The sequence below is a fragment of the Sebastes umbrosus genome, chromosome 12 (assembly GCF_015220745.1).
Source record: "Sebastes umbrosus isolate fSebUmb1 chromosome 12, fSebUmb1.pri, whole genome shotgun sequence".
In the NCBI taxonomy this organism is placed as follows: Eukaryota; Metazoa; Chordata; class Actinopteri; order Perciformes; family Sebastidae; genus Sebastes; species Sebastes umbrosus.
Genome location: NC_051280.1, coordinates 8797510 through 8818578, shown reverse-complemented (window position 1 = coordinate 8818578; position 21069 = coordinate 8797510). Strand labels below are relative to the sequence as shown.

The following is a 21069-nucleotide window of genomic DNA, read 5'->3' as shown; positions in this document are numbered from 1 at the left end:
AGGAGGGACACATCTGATTGGCTACAGATGATTCTCTGTTGGGGAAAAAATGCATTTGAGCATTGAGCAACGTCAGGGGAGTCTTCAAAAACCCACACACAAATGCAATTAAGTTCACAAATGGCATGATGCTGGTTCAACAGTTTGTATATAAATGTAACAACATCCAAATATGTTTTTGATCAAAATTGCAAAATACTTTTAAATACATATATTTGTGAATTTCTATTACATTTATTTAAAACAAGAACTATTTGTGTTTGCATTAGAAAATATTTGTGAACCTTATTTTTTTTTTATATGTGGATATAATGTGAATCATATAATGTGAAAAATATATAGGTTTACATTTATATACAATGATAACCGTTTTTGTGTGCATTAAAAAATATTTTTGTGGAGAGAGTCATTTATATATAAATCACAAAATACATTTGTGAATCCTTCTGTGTGCATGTGTTAATACTGAGACTGATCCGACTCCATATTAGTCTGGCATAGTTTGGCCAGACACAGTATTAAAAAAACAAAACAAAAAACACAGTTTCCATTATTTCATTATCGATCAATCAGAGAATTACTTTCTTGCGTGGTCTATGAAAATAGTGACAAATATTCATCTAAATTTGCTAACGCCCAAGGTCATCGAAGTCCTTGTCTTGTCTGACCAACACTCAAAAACCCAAATATGTACTCAACATCGTCACAGGAAGAAAAAAAGGCAATAGTGGTGATTTAATTGAGTTTTTCATACAGATTTAGATTTTAAATATACTATTCAGAATGTGTTTTTCAACGGAGCAGTGCCCTGCTTTCAAATGTGATCCAACTCATTGACTAAACTAAATACAGGCTGTCAGAGCCTCTGGTCTCTAGAAACAAAATAAAAACACACTGGCAGTGTAGCTAATCTTGTGACACGTAGCATGCTATGCTGGGCAGCTTTAGGCTCTCTTAACTGTTTCCAAATGCCCAGGCAGGCTGAGAGCTTTCTAAAAAAAAACATCTACAACTTTAAACTTCAAACAACATCCACAGTACTTTAAAACACTTACCTAATGGACAGAAAAAAAGCCATTACAATTACAGTAACACTACATCTCAGGCCCTACTGTTAAAGACGTTGGGTTTACACACACACACACACACACACACTTTGGAAAAGGCTTCATATAGGGAACAACATGTGTTCTGCAACATCCTCTGTGCTGTCGCTTTCTGGCCTCGAGAGAGGACTGAATAGATTGACAGAGAGAGCGAGAGAGCAAGAGGGAAAGTGGGAGAAAGAGAGAGAGAGAGAGTCAGTCCCACAGGGGGCTCTAACAACCTTAAGGACAGTGGTTTGTGTCGACGGAGTCCCACTGAGCTTCCAGTAGATCAGATTCTGCAGTTCAGCTCAAAACCACTCCTTCCTTTTCCTCAGAAATCATGCACACACATCCACAGATATATTCAAACACACACACACACACTTCCATAGTGCCCTCTTTGATTATTCCCCAGTCAGCTGACAGCAGGGTCATCTGATTTTAGCAAGCGACACAAAGGTTTTTGTTAATCTGGATTAAGGCATTTTGTGATTCTTTTTATGAAGAAAGTATTTTTTTTTTTTTTTACGATTGGTGTAGTTATAATTATGAATTGAATCGCGCCGTAGTAAACTTGTTAAAAGGCTAAGAAAAAGCATAATTTACTAGAAATATAAACTGAAACCATTTAGGCTATTTTTATGAGTTCTTCGAAGTTTGAACAAAAACACACGAGGATACCAAAAAATATACACAAACATTAATAGTTCAAAATGCATTTAAAAGCACTTTTCTAAATAAAATTAGTGCTGTTGCACAAACATTTTGAGGGTTGGATCTGAAATAAGGATATATTTTTACTGGCTGTAACTTTGCATAGTTATGTGTTTGAATTTTGTTCTTTGGAGCTTTGTTTGACTTTTTGGAGCAAGTTAGTCAAGCTGCGACATCATCTATCCTTTTTTTTGTTTTTGTTTTGTTTGTGATACTTAATCCAAAATCACCAAACAAATAAGTTGCATTTGTTCTCTCTTTAAGCCGCTGAAAGGCTCATATTTTTCATTTTCATCCTCTGCTCCATACCTGGCCATCACTGTCTTTGTGTTTAGTTTAGCTGTTAGCCGGTATGGAGCTTTCTGATTGTCCCTACAGACTGTGCAAAATTTACTATAAAAAGATGAACTGAAACCATTTAGGCTATTTTTAAGTCTTGTTCGAAGTAGCTAAAACATTCAATAACTCAAAGCGCATGAGAAAACCGAATATTAGATATAAACATTAATAGTTCAAAAGGCATTTAAAGACCTTTTCTAAATAAAATTGGTGCTGTTGCACAAACATTTGAGGGTTGAATCTGAAAAAAGGATACATTTTTACTGGCTGCTTAGCACTTTGCTTAGTTATGTGTTAGAAGTTTGTTCTTTGTTTGACTTTTTTGAGCAAGTTGGTTGAGCTGCGACATCATCCATCATTTTTGTTTTATAACCAAAGTTTGTGATATAATCCAAAATCGCACCAAACAAATTATAGGTTGTTTTTCTTCTTTCTTTAAGCTACTGAAAAGCTCCTCTTTCTCATTTTCTTCCTCTGCCACATACCTGGCCATTAGTGGTGGGAAAAAAATGTATTCACCTATGTATCGCGATTTTATTTTTTACAATTTTGAAATAGATTTTTTAAAGACAGAATCGATATATCTGCTTCATTTGAGTCTATGTGGAGGTAGAAGGAAGTTACCGCTTTAATTGTTGTAGTCTGAGTGACGTGACGTCATATCCATTCCTTATGCGTCAACCCAAACAAACGGCTATCAGCCGCAGTGAGCTGATACAAGATAGTAAAAAAACAAAGGTCCACGTAGATACGACCTGCACCCTCACATGTTAAATCCAAAGTGGTAAACACGGCACATCCAGTAAAGTATGGAAACACTTTGGGTTTCACACATTGACAGGAAAAGCAGAGCTAGACATCACGGCTAAAGCTGCATGCTAACTCTGTCATGGACAGGGAACATTATCGTATTGCGGTAACGTGCGGTCAAGCCGGCCGTCACTCTCATCTCCGTGGTCAAATCAGCCGACTCTACAACTATAGAGCACCAATATACTGACATTTATGTTAAATGCATTCAAGTGGCCCCGATGGAGCTGACCATGGATGTATAAAGAGAACGGAGCTGACGGGAGAGCTAGCGACGTACTTGGCGAAGTCAGTGGAAGTATATATGTGCGATTACATTTGGTTTTCAAAATAAAGTGTTAACAAAGGGAACTGTATACGTATATAGAAATAAGATCGATTGGATTATATTCAACAGAAGTATAAAACATTACATATCCCTCATATAAAAAAAATACCACTAATTTGTGAGGGAAATGTGGTTATTCTTTGATTTTTGGGTTGCCTAATAATGGCTGAAATGACTGATATATTAGACATCAGGACATCTCTGACTAAATATATGCTGAAAATCAAACATTTTTACTGTGTCAATTTAGATATTTTCCAAAGTAAAAGTAACTACAAGTGTATGATTCAACTTTTTCCCATGGTCTAGTGTTAAAAAGTAAACAAAAATCGCAATAAATCCTAATTTGTTAGCCGGTATGGAGTTTTCTGATTGTCCCTACAGGCTGTGATTGTCTAATAGATTCTCAGCCTCGTGTTTTTAGATGCATAAATTCAAAGTGGGACTTCAAATTGAATTCTCAAACTATGCAAGCCTTAAATAATACAGTCCATGAAGGTTTATCACAATTCCAAATGTGTTAAAAAAAATACCCTGATAACCAGTCTTATTACATAGAAATATAAACACACGGATCAGTTGAGACATGTAAGACGAGCCCAGTCCGTGTCCCAATCAGCCTCATCTGTGGGTATTAGACTGTAACATCAAAGCAGCTAAAACATGAAGAAATGAAGCAACTTATTGGTGACAGGAAAAAGCAGCAGTGACATGCAGCCAGTGTATAAATATCGCTCTCTCGGGCTCTTCCGTGAACAGAAGAGGCTCCTTATTGAGGAGATCCACTGTTTGCGAAGCGTAGCCCCTCTGTTTCTGTAGGCCCTTCAGGGGCCGGGGCTGGCTGACAATGCCGGCCATTCTTAGCACTTTACTGCCCCAGATGACTGTGTCAGTGGCCCCCAGGCTGGTGACAGAGTCCCGTGACCAGCACTACACCCCAGCCCCAACCCCAGCCCCAGCCTACTGTAAGCCAAGGCCCAGCCTTGGATGTGTCTGTCCATAGTCCCATCTCCGGGACCCCTGCAGATCCCAGCTGTACCTCTCAACTCCGGACCAACTACACCACATTACATCCTAACCTATGATGAGCCTTGTGAATTTGGGATGCACTGAGTTTCATTAGGCAACAAAATGCATTAATTATTCTTTTTAAGTTGAAATGTTTAAAACTTCCTATTTACAATTTTTAAAACCGTGAGATGAACAGATGAAGGATTTGGAAATACTAGTTCAATTTATTTAATAAAAAAAACACTGTGTAACTGTATCTGTCAAATAATGGAAATTAAGTCCTTTAGATGATAAACAGAAGGGGAATTAGCAACTATTTTGATAATCAATTAATTGTTCCTGTCCCCTTTTAAGCATCAACTGTAAATACTGGTTATGAACTCAATTCCAGCTTCTCCACTGTGAAGATTTGCTGCTTCTCTCTGTTTTTCAGTGTTAAATTAATATATTTAGGTTTTGTCCTGTTGGTCAGACAAAAAAAAAGCTATTTAAAAGACATCGCCTTGTACTCTAAAGCTGGGGACACACCAAGCCGACATCAAAGAACTAGCAGCGACGAAGGCCGCCTGTTGAGTCGCCTCGCGTCGCCTTTGTCTTGGCCAAAAAGTTGCACTTGAACACACCGCAAAGACTACAGCTGACAGCCAATTACCACGTACGTTCTGCGCCTGCGTGAGTGGAAAAACCTCTCCACACCGAGGACGGCGGTTAACAAGCCGTTGTTATGATACGTACATGAAACAAAGCGGCGTTTGCCGACCATTTTCACACCACTCTCACTCACTACTTAGCTTCATTCCAGATGGCCATGTCGTTGTGAAAATATATAATAAAAACACTGACGCAGTCAGACAAGAGCCGACGGTGCAGGACACACCTAAGAAACTAGGCCGACGGATGCTCACAGACGGGCCAAAAACTGTCAGACGGCCAACCGTCGGCTTGGTGTGTCAGGGCCATAAGAAACATTTTTCACTATTTTCTGACATTTTATATAATAAAAGATCAATCTATTGATTGAGAAAATAATTGGCAGATTAATCAATACTGATAATATAACCATTAGATGCAGCTCTACTGTTTTTTAAACGTTTTTAGCATCATTTGTGACATTTAAGGATTAAGATAATGAGATTCTCATTAAGGTCATAGCACATTTCAGACTTCAGATGTCCAGAAAGTTGCAATTTACCCATTGTTTTGCATGTCAAAATGTTGCAACTGTTTCAGTTCCAGCAGGAGTCAGGACATGTTGATGTGATCTTTTCGAAGTGTGTGATGATGACACCCATTCAGTCTACCCTGAAAATCCCCTGCTTCTTTTCAGTATTTGATCTTTCCCCCTTCTATTTTAATCCTCGTTAGGGTCAATGGCTGAAGCAAGAACAATCTGATATTTGTCTCAGTATGAAGGGTGAGTCAGGGCCAAGACTCGTCTTCCTGTATTTTTTCAATTCATGTGTGTATTTACTGGTGTGTGTGGTGTGATTACCATAAACTCTAGAAGGGGATTGTGTGGATTAATAACTGTAGAGGGATGATCTTTTGGATTGAAAACACAGGGACGTACAAAAGTATGAGTAACACTTTGAGTAGGTAAGGCAAGTAAGCTGCAACTAGCAATTATTACTAATGTCCAACACACTTTCCTAAAGCCCAAGATGGCATCATCAAATTGTTTGTTTGGTCTGACCAGTTGTTAAAAACCTAAAGATATTCAGTGCATCATCACAAATGGCAAAGAAAAGCATAAAATCCTCACAACTGAAAAGTTGGAACTACAACATGTTTGGCATTTTTTTTGTTTCAAAAATGACTTTATAGAATAAATAGTAGTAGTAAATAGTGGCAGATTGTTTTTTGTCGATCAACTAATCAATTAGTTGAATAATTGTTTCAGCTATTATAATTGTAGTAGTATAGTATTTCAGTTATTATATAGCAGCGTGTCCACGTAGATTAACAGCTATTAAATTCATTCAGGAGGACACATGAAACTTCTGCATCATATATTTCATACAGCAAAACACTGACAGCACACTGGGAACTACAATGACCACAATGCACTCTGCCTTAAGGCCCTGACATCAGTTTTGGGCCATCATTGAGTGTGTGTAGGCCTAGTTTTTGCTGTGTGTCCCGCACCGTCGGCTCTAGTCTGCCCATGTTAGAAGCTTTTCGGACGATTCAGCATGTTGAATCCGCGGCGGCGCCTGTCGGTGAGAGATATCACTGATTGGCTGTTCAGCTTAAGCGAATCAGTGCACGAGAAGAGAAACGGAAGTAAGGAAAGCAAATCAACGTGTAAAGTTAAGAGGAAAAACACAGAAGGCTCTTCTCATTTTTAATCTTCATCTCATCTGATCATTTCAACACACGGATTTTCACAACGACATGGCCACCTGGAATGAAGCTAAGTGGTGAGTGAGAGTGGTGTGAAAATGGTCGGCAGATGCCACTTTGTTTCATGTACTTATCATAACAACGGCTTGTATATCCGCCGTCCTCGGTCTTCCAGCTTCCCTTTTTGAATGACGAATACTGACTACCGCCGCCTGCTGTTGTGGAGAGTTATTTCCTCTCACACAGACGCAGAACGTACATGGTAGTTGGCCATTGACTGTAGTCTTTGAGGTGTGTTCCAGTGCAACTTTTTGGCTAAGACAAAGGCGACATGAGGCGACACAACAAGCTGCCTTCGTCGTCGCTAGTTCTTTGATGTCGGTTTGGTGTGTCTGGGCCTTTAGACAAAAAGCCTGGTGTTTCCTAAATAGCCTGTGGTCTTTTGACTTAAACTGATCAAAGGGAGGCTACGGTTGGTAACTCAATATGTTTAAATCTAATTTAAATCACAAGAAACATGAATACCGCATGAGTACTACAGGAATGAGTCCGAAAACTCAGGAAAAAAAAGTCAGCATTTTAGCACTTCCGATTCCTACGCCTGGAAGTCAATGGGTTTTTTGAATGGGATTTTAGTTAGATGCCTGAAATAAGGTCTGTGGTTAACACAAGCTGAAGAGATTAAAATACATCAATAAATATCCCACTGATGAATTTTGAAGCCTTTATGTGTCTTAAATAAGGCGGTTGCTAACAAGCGGCTAAATGTGACTACTAAATGTCATCACACCGACTCGTCCGCCTTTACAGCCTCGTTGTGTATACTCGCGCTCATGCGACCTTGGTGTAGTTCATTTATAGCCTAACGTTAGCCTTTTACTTCTGGTGATTGCATTCACACTTAAAAAATCATAAAAGTGGTGTTCATTTGAGGAGATTATCTTGCTGAACAAAACGTGTAAGTATCATATACGTTTGTTTGCCAAAGAGCTTATTTTCTGCAATAATCCAAAAGCCAATGGAAAAATCCTATTGGCTTTTTGTCGAGGGAACCCAGGGCGATGCTAACTTCCTGGTTGGCCTACAAAAATACGTCATCCTTGGAGCACTTAAAAAATAACTTTACAGCATCTAAATGTGCCTAACCCAGCATCAGCGCCATCTCCGTGCTAGGCCTCATTCTCACTGCAAGAATAAACCCAAGCTGCTGTATCGCTCAGCTGTTTCATAGCCTCATTTCTTCAGTTACACTCCCAGACTCCAGCTCCATCCAGGGCAGCTCTCCTCTGGCCCAGTCCCTGCTGCTACAGCCACACCAACACAGGGACAACTCCATACACACCAGCCCAGACAGCATCCAACACTGGATAACAATCGTCCACTACAGTAAGAAATACCTTAGTGTATGAATTATGTCATGAATTGTGTCATATTTGCTGGGGGACTGCAACAAACAATCTCACCACAGAAAAAAAAGCAGGAGGCCTAGGAGTCCAGATTTGCGTGTGAAAAAGTGTTTGATTTTGCCGTTGACACATCCAAGGCATTGCAATGGAACCAGCCCGCCGCAGCTGAAAATAGCTCATAATCAATCAACTGGCAGACACATATCTGTGCTCTTAAAACGTATAAATGTGCAATGCAGAGGGCGGATCAATGGGTGACAGGATTCCACAAGCATCGATACAGACACGCTCTTTGGCATAACAAGCGCTCGCCATCGGCCCATACTTATTTCCTGTGCCTCTGTCCAATGGGCAGTCCAGCGTTAGGCCTGCTGGAAAAAATATCTGCCAGTGTAGCAAGGTCTGTGAAGGACAACACAGATGAGATGGCAGAGGTATATAATCTGCCTTCACACAATCTAAATACGACATATATCTAATCAAATTTTCCTCCGCTGTGATCTCGTTTGGTGCTTTTACAACAATATATCTATTGTATTTGACTGTTAGCATGTAAGGTTGCTGCCTGCCAATCTGTTCCTCCCACAAACAGCCACATGTCGGCCAACTTCCTCTTTAGTTTACTCCGAGTGACTGAAAGCACCCTTATCACATCTGTGATCCAAGACGTAGCCTACAACACAAACACAAATCTGTGGAAGTTCAGTACAAAAAAATAAGAGAGAGCAGGTGTAGAGAAGAAAAGTAGAAGATGAAATGAAAGCTTCCTGTACTGATTATAAGAGCGGGTTGGGTCGGTAATAAGCTAAAAAGTAGCTCGTACTGAGAGGAAGGGACAAGCTAACAGACAGGCCCTTATAGTCTTGAACTTAGAGGAATAGCAACACACAACATTCTCCAAACAATTTGTTTAAATACAGCCTGAGTCCAAAGTTATGACCTCTGCTCCCTTCCTTTCAACCCAGTTGGCTGCGGCAGCCGTCTGCCAGTGTTTCACTACTTCCAGGAGAGTCGCTGAGAACAGCTAGTGTAGTTTAGTGGTAGCAACAACAATAGATATGTGTGGGAGGGGGGCTTTACACACAGACAGGTCTGCAGCCATGTAGGACAGAGTATCTATGAATGCCCTCCATGCACATAGTTCATACAGAGGTTAAAACTGAGAGAGGAAGTAAGTGAGAGGCCACGCAGTCTGACAGATTCCAGACATCAATCAAACACACTGACAATAGAGGCAGATTGTGATGTTTCACTGAGATTTCTAAATTAATTACAAATGTGAAAACTGCTTTTTTTCCTGCTCCAAAAATCACTCCTATAGACGAGGAAAAGCATCGAGCAACAAAACACAACAGCTATCACACAACTGAGCTGCCATTCAAGCAGGAGAAACACAAAACTACTGACAAATACAAGTAAGAGCCAGCACACCAGGGCTGCATAATTATTAACTACATCAAAACTGGAATCTCAGTTTGTACACTAAACCCCATATAGCTGTAACTTATTATGATTGTATCTATTTCCTTTACACACCAGTAAAATAAATTTGTTAGCTTGATGATGATTTATTGGCCAAACATACAACAGCTCACCAGCTGTTAACCAATCAGAAGCAGCAGCGTAACAGAGAGGCGGCGACAGGAAGACAGCAAGAAGGGCAGGAGAGAGAAGCAATCAAAAAATGAATGATACTGAAGAGGAGGAGGTTGGAAGCAGGGAGCACAATTGGGACTTAAAATAAACAGTTAAGCCTCAGAGTAGATGTATCATAACTTCCATGCAAAAAAAAAAAATACTGGCTACTTACAACGTAAGGACAGAAAGCACAGCGACCAAGTTCAAAACCAATAAATGCACTGCAACACCAGAGAAGTACCACTATTTAAATACTGTATGCTTTTCACTGTCTTCATTTCTCTCTGTTAATATTTACTCATGTCACAGGACAGCTGTATTCTCAGTGCTTCAGCTGGTTGCAAGCCTCAGTGGTTTTCAGTTATCACAACATTGAATGTTCTTTCTCATTTCAACAGTCAGAAGTAGGGATGTCACGAGAACCGATACTTCGGTACTAAGTTGATGCCAAAATTCTTAAAAACTTGTTTTTCTACAGCACAGCAGGTACCATCAGGGTTCAAGACGGCGTCCCATCGTCCCGGGGACAATAGACAATTAGTTTGGGACACAGGGAGAGGAGGCAAAGAACGTATATTGCCAAGAAGTGAAAGTCAATTGTTCGTTCCATTGCAACATCAGCGCCCAGCAGCAAAGCTACGCTTCCGCCATTTTGGACTGAAAGCGACTATCGGATGTCCGCCTAAAAAGTGCCGTACAGAAGTAAAACAAAATTATTTCTATTCTATTGTCATATTATACCGAAATGGCCTGTGTTGAACAATAAAATATTATAAATATTTATAGAGTTTCGTCCCTTTGCTTCTATACTCTTTGTGGAAGGTGCCATTGATTTACATTATGATGCTTTCATTATAATAGTTGGTTATAATTCAGTAAAAATTAGTATTGGTCGAAGGTAAATTCTAATGTTATCATCATGTATTCAAATGTAATCTTGTAAAATATAGTTTTTGGCGAGAAACTTGAATAAATTCAGTTGTTTCAAGGAGATGCTTTCACAGCAATATAAAAAAGATAATAGAAAAGGAATTATGACCTGATTAACTTCCTAACAAAAACCAGTACACAAACGATAATAAAGTAGTTTATGTTGAAGTATATGGGATTCATTGTTTTACTTTTGTTTTTTACGGTGGTATCAAATTGGTGTCGAGAATCGTGGAATTTCACTGGTATTGGTATCGTGACATCCCTATTCAGAACGCATTCACAGTGTTGTAACAAGGACATTAAGAAAGAAGATTTGAAATGTTGATGACACCACAATATTATGATATACTGGAATACTGACTAAAATAAACACATTGCATATTGTGCAGTCGTACTGCACACAGTCACTGACTCAGAGCAGCAAAGACAAACACAGGCCTTGGACTGTAACAGCTCCACCTTACAGATTCATGTGACTCCTCCAACCATCACCTGACTATCTCTCTCCTTTCTATGGAAGCTGCTTTCAGGCAGGGCAACCAGGGGAAGACTTGACCCGAAGTCAAATTTATGTTCAAGGAACGGAAGATATTCAGGAAGGGAGCACAGAGACTGTTTGTCTACGTGCTATACCATCTTTAAAACATCTCGACGCTACATCCATGTTACGCGGTGCTCGCAGATCGCTGACAAGACAATATCTCCAGTCGTTGATAATGTGTGCCTTTGACCGAACCCTGGGAGATAAAGGGAGCCAACCTTTGGGACGGGAGGGGACAACTTCCAGCGGGCTGCACTCCTGAGTCTGTACCATGTCCTCATATTTACATGTGAATCCAGAGGTGAGTCAGAGAGGAAGCAGAAGGAGAGCACTGTAATCAGTGAGTCACTTTGCATACCCAAACTTCCTTTTACAGGCAAGACAGGGGCCTTCCACTGTGTACAACCAGCACCCTATGGTGGCCCAAGGTAAAGAAGGAGCCTTCCAAACAATCTGGGGCACCGTGCAAAGAGGCATCAGTTCTGCGCCTTGCCACACTGCTGCAGTTATCAGTATTTCCTAACTACAGTATCTGGAGTACAATTGGTATTAGGAAAAACTCTATACAGATTGTAGCCAAAATCAAATCATGACCCACATACAGTAGCTTTTGTCCAGCCTTAGAGACCATGAAATGTAGTCTATCAACTCCACAAGTAGGTTGTTACCATCACTAACACTAACATGAGCAACTTTAACTACAGCATTATTACATGTGTTTACAGACACATAGTATACAAACACAATTCCAATGAATTGGGCATTTTAATACAGGTCAGACCAGGCTTTGCATATCGTCATGGTGAGATGTCAAACACACCGACACGAGGAGATATACGTATAATTTTCCAAAGGAAGAATACAACTGCTGCTTGCCTCGCCACACCCAGAGTAAACATACCTCAGCCATATTCATATATGACATGACACCAGCACACACCGCAGAGCGCTCACCTCAAACATGACACAAAGAGGATGTACAGAGCAGGGATGTGACAATAGTTTACAGGCTGTAAAAAAAACACTGCACTCGTCTTGTTCTCATTACAATGTAGCTGCACAAATAACTGATTACATAATGTATGCAGTCATAAACAATCTTTTGTGAGCCTGCAAGTATCCAAAACTTCATAAAACGTCTTTAAATGTTTGAACTCACTATTGTGCACAGTCGATGAGCTGGTACTCGTTGGACCTCTCAAAGCACGCCTTCACTCCCTCGTCGTCCCACAGCTTCTTTGCATGATCAAAGAACTCCTGAGGAAAAGAAAAAAAAATAAACATTAAGAAACAGACAATAACGTATATTGGACAACAAAAAGACTTTAAGGCAGGGTGGGCGATCTTGAGAAACTAGCAAGAGTACACTAGACTTTTAAAAATGATCCAACTGAAAAAACCCAGCCCAGTGCTGCCAATTCTTTTCCAATAAAAGTAGCTAGCAGCACCAGCTCCAAAAGTCGCTAAATGTAGCAAGAAAGTCGCCAAGCCAGCAACACTGACAGTCCATCCCCTTCAGGCCTCCCTCCAAAGCCACTCCCCCCACTATTATCATTACGAACAGAAAAATATCATGATGAACGTGATTGGCAAACGTGGTTATTGTTAGTACTCACATCTGTCAAGCTGGCGCTCAGGTAGGTAAGTAGGCAGGCAGAGAGACAGGTACCCCGTCCAATCATTACATTCGGGTTGAATGAAATGATTGGACGGGTTTATTACAGTCCTGCGACAGCCTAAGATACCAAGTTTTTTTCTTTTTTTTGTCAGAGCATTTGATTTATTGATTGCTGTCGGGATTAAATGAGAATTTAAACTAATATAACAGAAAGTGTTTCTAAAATCTTTACCAACCCTGCCTTTAAAGTATAATGTCATGATGGGAAGCTCATCGGTCTTGAATCCATTTATATTGATACTGTTGAAGCACACTGCACAGGGTAAACCCACCTAAAGCTACTTTATGAACAGCCTCCTTCGTGAGCTTTATAGTCCACTTTTAATAAAGATCCTTAAAAGTATAACATGATCTTTTCCAGAGTGATAAAATGGTCATTAAAGGATGTTTACTTCATTTAGACCTACACACAAAGGCCAACAACATGCCCACTTTACAGACTTTTTGCATACATACTGTAGAAAATACAGGTGAGTATTAATAGGCAAGTATGACATGTGTTCAGTAACTGCAGACATTTGGCAAATCTGAACTGTACTTTGAAAATGTGACTTAAAGTTGTTGAAACTCCATGACAACTGGATATAAACAAACTTCTACTACAAATTCTATTGCCCATTTTGTATATACACCGATCAGCCATAACATTAGGACAGCATGGGTCACCCTGACCGGTCTGCGGCTACGCAGCCCCATACGCAACAAACTGTGATGCACTGTGTGTTCTGACACCTTTGCCCTGGACCACTTTTGGTAGGCCCTGACCACCAGAGACCGGGAACATCCAACAAGAGCTGCAGTTCTGGAGATGCTCTGACCCAGTCGTCTAGCCATCACAATTTGGCCCTTGTCAAAGTTGCTCACATCCTTACGCTTGCCCATTTTTTCTGCTTCCAACACAAAGTTCAAAGTTCAAAATGCTCACTTGCTGACTAATATATCCCACCCACTGCCAGATGCCATTGTAACGAGATAATCAATGTTATTCACTTCACCTGTCAGTGGTCATAATGTTATGGCTGATCGGTGTATATTTATCCAAAGAGAACTAATTGGTCATATACACAGTTTCTCAACTGCACCAAGTACCCCCCTTACAGTTACACACAATACACACATACCCACATATGCCCACGACAACCACTGTCTTCTACTGGTGGGCACAGAGCTGTTTAGTTAAAGCAGCTTGGTGTCAACGACTGGCGTTCATTAGTAAAAGAGCAAAGACAGTAGTAGAATATCTTACTCAACAAGTATTAGTATTTACTTAAAGGCATAGCTCAACATCTTGGGAAACACGCTTATTTGTTTTCTTAACAGGATGGCAGCCTGCTTGTAAATTTTCTGTTATTCCGTGTAAACAATCTACCAAAATCTACTTCTGAAAACATTTTAAGCCAGAAATAGGCTATGCCACTGCTGAATCTTGTTTTATTTTAGAACTAGATCGCCTAGTATGACAACTTGTCAAAGAGCCGGACGTGTGGGTTCATTTGCATAAAGGACTGTTCCCCGCCTTTTCATTTTGAAAGAGCAACGGCCAATGAGGAAACTCCAATACTTGGCCGACCAATCCTGTAACTTCATCACTCAGTCAGTCACTCAGTGACAGACATTTGCGTTTGTAGGGCTGGCCCTCTGTGGTCCAGACAAAAATATGACTACCAACAGCTGGGCACAGTGCTGTGCACAACTTCCCAGAGTCTTGTAGTCAAAATGAGGTTGCCAGGTTTGATACTGTACCATTGAGCTTGTACGGGGAACTACACTAAAACCTGAACTCACAGACCCAATCTAGCAATCTGCACTACAGCCAGAGACGCAGCACAAGCATGCTGGTGGATATATAAACTGTTCGTCAAGAAGTAGTTCCAGCATGTAACTCCCCCTAAAACCACTATTTTTTACATTTTTGTTCTGTTGTGTACGAATTAAACAAACAAGATACAAGCTCCAACAGCTATGTACTTAATGCACAGACATTCATTGATATAAAATATCAATTTTCTCCTGTCTTAAAGAAAGCAATCAAGCTTTATTTCCATAATGATCAAGCGTTCCTTTAACATTTATCATATTATTTGTCATATTAATCGTAGAGGTAGAAGTATTTGTACTGAAATCTACTCAAAATACAAACCAGAACGTGCAAAGACTACAGTAACTCAGTTACAAATGGTCATATGAATGCTCTTCGTAGTGCTGCCCACTATTTCTTCCTTTTGACAGCTTCTCACATGTTGTCTATCCAAGTAAAAGAGGGTCACATCAAACTTAAAGTAATATCCTTCTCATTATGCCATAACAGCATAATTGTAGGCCACTCTGTAAACAAGTATTCGAATGTGAAAGCAGAAATACTGATTTTACATTTCAAAAAAACTTCCCAAAAAAAGCTATTTGCAGCAGCAGAGGGAGGTGATTCGAGTTCTCATTCACTTCCTTGATACAGAATTGAATTTAAGCTCATGACTTTCTCACAAGCTCTCTTCTCTGCACTGTAACCTAAAGCAACAAAGGGTGGTACACTCGGAGGCCATAACTGTGATCAAATTCAGATAACACTACAGAAACAGTTCATTACATCTCCTAAAATATACAAATATAACTTCTCCACTTCCTGCTGCGCAAACTCCATCCATATGATGCTGTAAATGATGATACATGGGGAGCACTATGGGGGGGAGCTCGTCTTATCAATGACTTTGAGACATTTCCCAGGACTCTCTGTATGCCCTAAACTAAGATGATTGGGCTAATATCCCTCGTCCGTCGCCTCCTGTGCACATGTCTCTCAGATGGGCTCCTCCTCTAGCCTGGAACCACCACATGACTCTCTGCACTCAGCACTGGCTCTGCGCTCTGACTGGGGAGAGGGTGAAAGTAGCCCCGAACCAGAGAGAGAGCGAGGGAGAAGGAGCCTGATAAATGATCACATGCTCCGGGAGATCTCCTCTCGGCAGATCCGGTGATTAAGTTCAACATGGAAGAAATCCACTGAAGTCTCACAGAGAAATAGAGATGTTAACATCTGTTTACTTTTTTTTTGTTACAGAAGAATATAAGCTCACACTTCCGACACAAGAATAACCTAAACAGGGATGCCATCATGTTAAGGGTGTTTACGTACATTATACCATTATTTTTAATTTTACAACCATGGTTCAGGTTTTGCATTTACCTGCTACACCAAACTCTTGATTAACAAAGAAAATGAGGCCATGTTTGCTTTCTTGCCTGTATTTGCTTCCACTTCTGTTGCAGTCAAACTTTAACACCCACCTCAACTACTATCAATAAGATTCAACAGCGCTGATTACATTCTTCTGTTATTAGTTCTGCAAGTCTCGACAATTTTTTTTTTTTTTTTTTTAAACCAGCAGACATCGAGGGGCTTGAAACCCAGAAGAAGGGCCCGACAAAGCTAGCAAACTGGATGGAGGAAGGACGAGGGGTAGAGGGTGGAAGGGGCAGAGAGTGGAGAAAAAAAAAAAGCAGAGTATGGTCCTCAGGGCTCTTTTCCACAGAGGCGTGTGACACTGGGCCTTTGAATAAATGCAGTGTGTGCTGCACTGCCCTACAGAGGAACTGATAACACAGAAAGACACCAGGAGGGAATTTGCTTTAACACAAGCTTTTTTAACTCTTCCCAGTCCACTCCCCCCTCCATCATCAGACATGAGATGCTGATCCTCTGGTGGCTCTGTTAGGACCGACTCTCAGTTCAGCCTCAGTTTCAGTGTTAATCAAGTTGTGTGCGTGATGTAATATTTCACTTGAATCATATAGGTCAGGCTGACACAGGGAACAAAATGGCCTAAATCTGATTCGACTTAGCAAAACAAAGTTGTGGAGCAAATGGCTTGCATCTTCCGTCGCGAGGGGACATTAGAATTCCTTTGGGTAAAGAGACCTTTGGCCTTAGAGCAAAACGTACAGCCACTAATCTCAAATCCCTCCATACATAGCCAGCTAGACAACCAGCTAGCTCCGGCAAACCATCATTTACTGGATTTGAATAGAATAGCTGTGTTAAAGAACAGTCACGCAGCACAGAGACCTAACTTTCATGGGTTACACACTGGAGTACAGACTACTTTAGCTAAAAAAAGAGAGCAAAGGAGAGAGGGAGCGACTGTTCGAGACTGTTCATCTTTCATAACACGGATCCAAAAAACGGAGCAGCCCTTCGTGCTACCCTTTGCCCCACATCATGGATCTTCAGGTAATCAATTTAAGGAAAAAAAAAACAACTTCCAGGACTGAAGCTGTTCATCATAAGCAGATCACCACGAAGCTAACAACAAGGGAATGCTATAGAGGTGCTACCCTTAACGGCTGTAGTGAAGAACAAAAGCAACACAAAGCAGGTCACGTTCCTTAATAGAGAGTCGTAATTATGGGTTGGCCTGTAAACTGACATCAGACAACATTAACTGAAGTTACACTGACAGTTGCTGATGTAGAAGAAGATTTAAAGCATTCGTCGGTACAGTAATTCTGCATCCCCAACACAAAAATAGATCAGTTCAACGATGGGTGAGGCTGAACATAGCATGTAGCTCACCTTGCACAACACATGGTAATTCATACCTTAAAGAAAAAAATCCCAAGAACAAACTTTTGTGGGGCTAATCCTTGACCTTTTGTTGAGAGTGTATAGAAATAACATTGACAGGTCTCAAATGCTACTCAATAGTTACAGTGACCTTCTTCCTTTAGCATCAGAAGGACAGGATTGCATGTCTGATGGAGAGAAAGCTACATGGTGTAAAAACAGTGGGCTCATTTGAATTTGCTCCACTTCAGTCGTCGGACGCTGTCGGGTGGCTAGCATAGCCACCACAGTGGCATTTGTTTCCATTTGCATAGACGACCGTTTGTGTCGGTGCTTTCTTTTCCATGGGCCTACTGTTATCCCAAGCTACTGCAGGGAAAGCTTTTACAAAAAAAGGATGCTTTGATGATGAAGGCCAGCAAAACTAAGCATGTCGATTTACATATACGACAAGGGGAAAAGGTTGTCTTACAAGTTCCCGAGTGTAGCTAACACTTTCAGGCCTATTTTGTTGTGTTGGAGGCATGTATTCTTAATATTCATGTTCTATCCATGATGCAATGCAGCCTTAGTTATGTCACTTGTCGCCTTCCTATTTGACCAACCAGACACTCCACACTACAACATTGTTCTCAGATTAAATTAAATTGACGGGAAAAACCTAACTACGCTATCACGTCAAATTATAATGCCCGATAAAGTTATATCATTTGATTAACAACACTATTATTTCAATCGCTACTGCAAAAACCAACAACTGTAAACACAACATAAGGGTGAGTCCAGCCTTCATGAAAGAAGGTAGAGAACACAGCAGAGATAGATAGGAGATTTTAACCTATAATGTGCCTGAGTAAATGAAGGCTTGATCTACCTCAGAATGCCTGAAGAACTTTTCCTTTCATTTACCAAAGTACAGAGATGCTTTGATTAAATCGGTTTCAGAAAATGTTCTGAGCAGAAACAGATTAGAACGAGTTGGGAGTTTATTTTTGAGGAGTCGCAGCCAATAAAAGCTAGTTTAATGACTCATCTCCATGGTCACCACTATGCAGTAAAGCATTTTAGTGATGTGTAAAGACTTTCATATTGTCTCAGTAAGGTACGTCATATGACCAGGTCACTTTGAGCGTGATGATTGTACTGTGAAAATTAACACCAAAACGTTTGGTTGAATAACTGATTGAGAAAATTCTGGGCTGTTGGTCAGAAACAACTAGAGCTGCAACGATTACTCGATTAGTTGTCAACTATTAAATTAATTGCAAACTATTTCAAGACAAAAAAGTCAAAATTCCCGATTCCAGCTTCTTAAATGTGAATATTTTCTGGTTTCTTTACTCCTCTTTGACAGTAAACTGAATATCTTTGAGTTGTGGACAAAACAAGACATTTGAAGACGTCATCTTGGGCTTTGGGAAACACTGATTGACATTTTATATACAACTAATCGGTTAAATTGAGAAAACAATAGGCAAATTAGTTGATAATGAAAATAATCCTTCGTTGCAGCCCTGATAAAAACTTTCTAAATGGTACAACCAAAGCTACAACCACCTTTACATATACAGCATGTCATTCAGGGAAATGTAGGACGTCAAACATTACTAGCTAATTTGTTTTTCTATCCACGTCAATAACTTATCACAAAACAACAACTGAAACTGATTGACGTGCGCTTTGTTAAGAGAAAGTTTCCCTTAAAGATGAATGGACATGGTTCACCATGACATCATCCCTCCAAAAGTTTCCAGGTCAAACATACTTCCACTTTTCACAACGGCGCCAACAGGTGAAAGCCACAAGTTACTGATTGGCCGTGATCCTGCGCTGCTGTATTGGATATCATGCCTGGTGGCACTAAGTGACAATGTAGTGGTGACACTGACGGCACAAGTGAAGCCTGAGACCGATGACAAGCACAGACAGTCCAAACAGAGCCATGTTGTTCCCTTTGGCCTGGCCGGGCCTGGGAACTCAACGCCGGCTCTCCCCATGGCCCTGGCCCTCACACACAACACAACATCACAGCAGCACAGGCTACTGCTGCCCTGTTAACAATCACTGTGGGCCCTGTCGGGAAATTAACATCCAAGATCCTTCTACTGGATATTCTTGTGATGTAGCATTAAATAAAGTTGCTGAGGGAAGCTGGGAAACATCGTGCAAAGATGTAAAGAAAACAAAGCAGTGAAGTAATAAATAAGACAGTGAGTAGTAGTATCCTCTCCACAAGGCCTGAATATTAGCTAGATTTTGAGGCCTTGTTGCAAAAGTCATATGCCATATTGTGGCTAAGAGATAAAACACACATGTGAAATTCATTCCTCAAAATCTTTTTATAAGGTGAGCAGCTGCGGACTTGATCAAATATTTCCCAAAGATAAAAGACGCTGGGCTGCAACTAACTATTATATTAATTTAGGGCTGTCCTCGACCGGAGAAATTCTTAGTCAACTAACACACATACGATGTTGTCGACTAATCGATTAGTTGATTTAATCGACGGATCTATAAAACTGAGTTTCTCACACAAAAGCACCACTTTATATCTTGTGATTACCAGAGATGTGCTCATGGGTTTCTTGGAAATAAATCATTCAACATGAAAAAAGCATTAAAAAAAAATGACTAATCGAATAAAGAAATCTTAGTTGACTAAGACAAAAACTACCAATAAGTTGACTAATCGATTAAGATGGGGCAGCCCTATTTTCATTATCGATTAATGTCAAAATAAAAAATTTTAAGGCTTCAAATGTCATGCTTTGTCCGACCAACAGTCCAAAACTCAACGATATTCCTTTTAAAATGATAAAAAACAAATATATGCAGCAAATCGCCCACCAGAGAAGCTGGAACTTGGGAATCTTTGTAATTTTTGCTTGAAAAATAACTTAAACGATTAATCAGCTATCAAAATAGTTGCCAATTATTGTTCTGTTGATATACTAATCCATTAATTAACTTGTAGTTTCAGCTCCCTCAACATGAATAGCGATGACCGTCAACTCCAATAAAACCAAAAGAAAAATGTGGGTCAATACACCAAAAAGAGACTAACTCTGTACTTGATTCATAAATAATAACATGTTAATACCTTCATTTTGTTCCTATAAAAGTGTATCAACAACAAAAAAAATAAAATTCAGACCTCTAAGAGTTCACTGTTTTGCTGTTCTGCACAGCCGGTGTCAAACAAGGAACACTTTCAAAATTATGTAAAACATTATCCACATTTCCAACACATGACCAAGCGCTATCAAATGGCTGATCACACACTGAAAAGAATCCCATGTGCTCCAACTTGCATCCAAATCCACATCCAGTACATCTGGGAATCAAACCTTTGACAAGCACCTGAATCGACCATTTTATACAAGTTAGCTGACATTTCCATTCATAACTTCATATCTCCTAAGGGAAACACAATGCCCTTAGCTTTGTTTTGTTAAAATAAGACCCCACCACGTCATAAAAAGGAGTAAATTAAAGAAGAGAATTAGATCTGCTATAGCAAAATGACATCTGACATCACTGAGCTATATCAGCAAGATCTACATTGTTGGCCATAAAAAAAACAGCAAATGCTCTCGTCACATAGCATCCAACACCCACACAAACACACATTAAGAAAGACAAAAAAAGCACATGTGTACTGTACAAGTCTCTCTCACACATA

At 40.1% G+C, this 21069-nt stretch overlaps 1 protein-coding gene across 2 annotated transcripts in view; it reads right to left on the bottom strand.

The window, feature by feature from the left end:
- LOC119498085 (guanine nucleotide-binding protein G(olf) subunit alpha) overlaps positions 1 to 21069 on the bottom strand; it is a 68581-nt gene that overhangs the window by 25336 nt on the left and 22176 nt on the right. For both annotated transcript variants that reach the window (XM_037786581.1, XM_037786582.1), the window contains exon 5: positions 12311 to 12408. In XM_037786581.1, the coding sequence (XP_037642509.1) occupies positions 12311 to 12408 (98 nt within the window). The remainder of the gene's footprint in view (positions 1 to 12310; positions 12409 to 21069) is intronic.